The 5,361-nt window shown below is 41.1% G+C and overlaps 1 protein-coding gene across 1 annotated transcript in view; it reads right to left on the minus strand.

The window, feature by feature from the left end:
• Positions 1 to 761: 761 nt before the first annotated feature.
• The window catches only part of LOC107080939 (transmembrane 4 L6 family member 5-like), a 6,928-nt gene continuing 2,328 nt past the window's right edge, over positions 762 to 5,361 (minus strand). Inside the window, exons 2-5 of the mRNA XM_015369150.1 lie at positions 5,204 to 5,269; positions 3,070 to 3,203; positions 2,209 to 2,395; positions 762 to 1,003 (exon numbers count right to left, since the gene is read on the minus strand). Of these exons, the coding sequence (XP_015224636.1) occupies positions 1,001 to 1,003; positions 2,209 to 2,395; positions 3,070 to 3,203; positions 5,204 to 5,269 (390 nt within the window). The 3' untranslated portion in view covers positions 762 to 1,000. The remainder of the gene's footprint in view (positions 1,004 to 2,208; positions 2,396 to 3,069; positions 3,204 to 5,203; positions 5,270 to 5,361) is intronic.

A 5,361-nucleotide genomic window follows, 5' to 3' on the forward strand; every position in this document is an offset into this window, starting at 1 on the left:
CCAAGGGGGAAAGAAAACAATCACCAGGGGGCAACAGAGAGTAACTAAAGAACGCTAGAATATCATGGAAAATAAAAACTAAACAACTGATAACAGAAAACTGAAAACTCAGAGTCACAACAAATAAGAACCATAACAAGAGGGGTCTGAAAAGTGGCTAAATATAGCCACTAAAGCGCTAAGTTAGCAACACTGCTCTTTGCATGGTTTGTTTACAAATGGTTTGCTGCTGTCTGTTTGGACCTTTCTGAACATGTGCAGCAAATGGACTGATCCAATATGGTGGACACTGAAGGGGGGGGGCTGAGACACACTTAATATTATCAGCGTTCTGATGGCATTTTAGACAAAGGATTTTTATCAAAAACATAATTAATGTGCACAAATAAGGAATAAATGTATTAAGCATACATGTAAAAGGAATTTTATGGGGCCCCCAGGATCTTAGGGCCCGAGGCACCTGCCTAGTTTTGTCTAATGGTAACTCCCCACTAATCTGTATAATGGGTCTGTTTTATGTGTTGTCTTCTTAATGGGCCCCTTGCCTGTTTTTGCCTTGGGCCCCAAATTTCCTAAATACGCCCCTGATCCAAATTACTCCAACTAGAAAGTTACCTTTATGTTGTTATTAATCCAAACCACATCTGGACAGATGTGGTTTCATTCTAACATTAAAGAGACATAAATGTGACACTTTCACAGTTTTATTATAAAACATTTAAAACAAACATCACAGACTCAAGAATGCATGAGGAATGGAATTTATATTCAATCTTTAAAAGAAAATAAAAGCAAAAAGAGACAATCGGCGGTAATCCCAGTCAATCCTCTTGACAAGTTCATATTTTATTTATGCACAAGCAGAAAAGCTGCAGCCTGTAATTGTGATTATTGTGATTGTTGTAATGATAAACATTGGTTAAAGTGATGATGGCGAGAATAAAAGGTCGCTCTCGGCTCTTCGTCAAGAAGTCATGGTGTGAAGTACGTCCACTTCGCCTTACTGTGGAGAACACAGAAGATCAGTTATTGATCCAATAGAGCGTTTATGTAGAAAGAAGTTTAACAAATGTTTTCAAAATTCACTCTTTTTAAAAAGAAGTTCTCATTGTCTCCAAGTGGACTATGACAGAATATAAGGGTCACACTGATACGTATGTTTTAAATGAAGAAAATAAGGTCATAAAATTATTTAAAAAATTATCACATTGATTAGTTTATGAGAATGAAATCATAAGAATGCAGGATTACAGTCGTAAAATGACCAGATTAAAGCCCTAAATGTCATTAGAATAAAACCTTGACATCAGCGGAATAAAGTCCTTACATCAGCAGAATGATAACATTTAAAGGCGTAACATTGCGAGATAAGGTTTAAATAATACAAGATTAAAGTATTAATGCCACCAGATTAAAGTTGCAACATAACTAGTGTTAAGTTTTATTATGACCAGAATATATTCTATAATAGCTCATAAAAGACGGAGCTTCTTTTATATAAAGTTTTAGAGAAATATCTCTTTTACTGATTTAAAAACCTCAGGGTGAATGTTGAGTAACCTTGGTTTATAACTTTTAAGGCTTTTGTCTGATTAAAGCAAACTTTTTTAAATATAATTAATTAATTTTTGTCTACTTTTAAGGCTAGGCTTAAAACTTTCCTTTTTGATAAAGCTTCTAGTTAGAGTGGCTCAGGTTATCCTGATCTATCTCTATAGTTCTGCTGCTATAGGCTTAGACTGCTGGAGGACATAGGGACCCCTTTTTCATCATTCTGCTTCATTCTATCTCTATTCTCCCACTCTGCAGAATCTATTAGTTCAATCTCTAACGTTCTGCTCTCTCTGCTTTTTCTCATAGTAGCTTCATCTGGTCTGTTCCTGTTTGGCTGTGACTCCATCCTTGGAGCTTGGCCTGTTTTCCAGTGTAGTCCTGTTTCTCTGACTGTGACTAACGTCTGTCTCCTTGAATCCCAGTGGGCCTCAGCAGATGGCCGCTCACACTGAGCCTGGTTCTGCTGGAGGTTTCTTCCTGTTCAAAGGGATGTGCTTTGGTGTCCGCAGTGGTTAGCCACTCTAATCGGCCACCTCAAGGACTAAGAAGGTTTCTCATGCTTGACCAATTTCGCAAAACGTATGCTTAATTATGAGGCTTTATTGCGGGAGTTCTAGTTTGACAGAGATTTGGCTTTAATCCTCCTAGACTTACATCCTTGCCAGAGCAGGTGCCACAGCAACAGCCGAATAGTCCATTGACCATCTGGATGCCGCAGAGGATAATCTCCAGGCAAGAAACGGCCAGCAGTGTGCAGAACAACCCCAGATTGAACTGGACCACATGTTTTGGTAGCTCGCACAAATCCCATACATTTTTGTTATCCAGATAACCTCCAGAACTAAAAGGAAGAAAAAGAAGAGCTCCATTTATTACTGAAGAAAAAAATAACAATCACATTAAACATATAGGGCCTGATCTTCAACATCAATAATTACGATTTGTTAGCGCGTGAAAATCTGATCTTCTAACTGGTTGGGAAACAAACTGCTTGTGTAACATTGGTGATAAAGATGTTTTTGACGTATGTGCATGCATGTGTGAATACTTACCACCAGCAAAGCAGTTTATCACACCTGAGATTGATCTCTTTTTCAGTTTTTGCGTCTATATTTAGCGTGAGCGCAATTCCAGTGCAAGCTAGCATGGCTGCGTAGGGCTGAATTATGAAGGTTATCTTGTTTCAAAACTATTTGTGCATTGTAAGTGTGAATTTGAAGTTGTAGAGAAAGTTACAGTCTTAGTTTTGTATTTGTAGAATGAAAAAAAAAATCACAAGTACAAGCACACAAATTCTGTTCTAGAAGTTACGCATCAAAAACTTCTTACATTCTCAGTTTCTCTCCAAATGTTCCAGAACTATTTGTGGATTGTAACTTTGGTGTTTTGTAATTGTAGTTTTTTTTTTAATCTGGCACAATTACAAAAAAAAGTTACACCTCTTCAAATTCTTGAGTACAAGTACACAAATTGTGTAATGAGAATAAAATAATATGTCCAAGGAAAATTACTTACCTGTTTTGGAAAGGTCTTTGCCATTTAGTCTCATAAAAGCAGACGGGCCCTTTGGATAGACCCACGGCAGCAATACTCAAACTGTAAATGGCCCCCAGGACTCCGATGGCAGCAAACCCAATGGACAGGAACATCTACACAGAGAACATACGTCAAAGTTAAAAGATGTTTCTTTAGTCCTCAAACTGAAGTCATGGTACACCAGGCAAACGGGCGTCTAGAGGTGGTAAATTCACGGCCCGTACAGTAGAGTCAGCACGATAATGATGATTGGGTCCTTCAAATGTTTTACCTTTCCACGTTCAGATGTCAGATTACCAGGTGACTACACCTCTACCTGATTAGACTGATCAACTCATTCACATTGCCTACAGATGGTGATCAGAAGGCCTGATTTCGCCAGCGTACGGCAGCCTGGCTTCTGTCAGTGAGCCCCAGTTTAGCTGTGGCTACCATGTAGCTCACCAAGCTCTTTGGCCAAGTCTCCCGACTTTAAATAATGCTATATAAGGCCAGGCATACACTGTACGAGATTTTGCTCGTTTCAGGGGAGACTTCTCAGATTTTTTGGATCGGGACAAGTTATACCCTTATAGTGCGTCCTGCGTCGTGTAGTATACAGGGGGTAACAGGGGCGATCAGCCTCTAACGACCCCCTCCCGATCAGGAATCGTGAGGTCAAGAGAAAATCAAACATGTCTGAAATCAGTCATGAGGTGTTCTTCAGCAAATCCTGCTGTTCAAGCAGAGCTACGAGCCGAATTAACTGAGTGTCCACACTGCACTGCAAACAAGAGAGTTCTTCTTCTTCTTCCAGATTGACGAGTCCAACCAGCACCATTTCTCGCCGCTGAGTCCAACATGTGCTTTTTGGACGTGCAGTGTGAGCAGGTAGATCACAGCAGAGCGTCGGGCCATACAGTATAAGAACATACATCGTGAGCTGTGACTTTTAAACCCTGTCGTCACGTCTTACACCAAATAAGGTTCCCTGGAAGCCAATTTCTTGTTGTTTTCTTTTTAGGGACAGTTCCAAACAATGGTTCTTGGAGGTTGCACTAAAAAAGAACAACTTTGTCGACATGTCAAATCCATCCATCCATTTTCCATCACGCTTATCCCAAGCGGAGTGGTAAGGGGGGCTGGTACTTTTCTCCAGCTGTGTCCAGCAAGAGGCGGTGTCCACCCTGGACAGGTCTCCAGTCCATCGCAGGGCAACAAAGAGACAAACAGGACAAACAACCATTCTCACACACTCACACCCAAGGAGAATTTACAGAAGCCAATTAACCTAACAGTCATGTTTTTGGACTGTGGGAGAAAGCCGGAGTACCCGGAGAGAACTCATGCATGCTCAGGGAGAACATGCTAACTCCATGCAGAGGGGCTGGGATTCCAACCCTGAATCTGCAAGGCAGCAGTGGCGCCCGATGCCCCACTGCGCAGCCCACCCGTCAAATCAGCTCTCATAAATCAGTCGCAACAAATGTCTCAAAGTGGCTTTCTGAAATCACTCACAGACATTTTGTTTTTTGGTTTTGTAACGGCTAAAAGATGCCGCTTCCTTCCACCAATTCTGTCCGACCCCAAAGAAACCAGCGTCTTTGATGTTTGCAGTCTGGGTAAGGAAAGTTTGACATCCCTTAAAGCAGGGGTGGGCAGCTCCAGCTCCTCAGGGCCATTATCCTGCAATAGTGCCTTTGGTTCAACACACCTGAATGAAGTAGGACCCTGGAGGAACTGAGTGCATCGTGAGGAGGTAACTCAGCCATTTGATTCAACTGTGTTGTACCAAGGATGGATCTAAAAGTTGCAGGAAACTGGTGCGTAGGAACTGGAATTGCCCACCCCTGCCTTAAAGGATTGTCCCCTGAATCATCCCAGGATGGATTACACAGGTCCAGTGGGCCAACTACACTATTTTGGCTGTTTTAGTGACATAAAGATCAAATTGTCAAATTAATGAACGAAGTTAGATAATTCAGGATAAACATTAACCACCTGGCGACCTTTACTCATTAATATGAAATGTTTACGATATCAATGACTAATCTCAGACTAGAAAGGTTGACTTCCTGTTCCCCCCAAATGAGGAAACCTGAAACTTTAATCGGTGCAAAAGGAACACACTCACCCCACAGCGGTTGGCACAGCAGTTTTTTGCGCTTGTCAGATGGATGTGAATAGCAGGAATGAGCACCTTGGATACAAGAGACAAAAGAAAAAAGTTGTTGTAATCAGGATGTTTATGTTGGATGTTTCTTTAAGAAGTCTGTCGTAGATGGTTGGAAC

The sequence above is a fragment of the Cyprinodon variegatus genome, unplaced genomic scaffold (assembly GCF_000732505.1).
Source record: "Cyprinodon variegatus isolate N-32 unplaced genomic scaffold, C_variegatus-1.0 Scaffold2544, whole genome shotgun sequence".
NCBI lineage: Eukaryota > Metazoa > Chordata > Actinopteri > Cyprinodontiformes > Cyprinodontidae > Cyprinodon > Cyprinodon variegatus.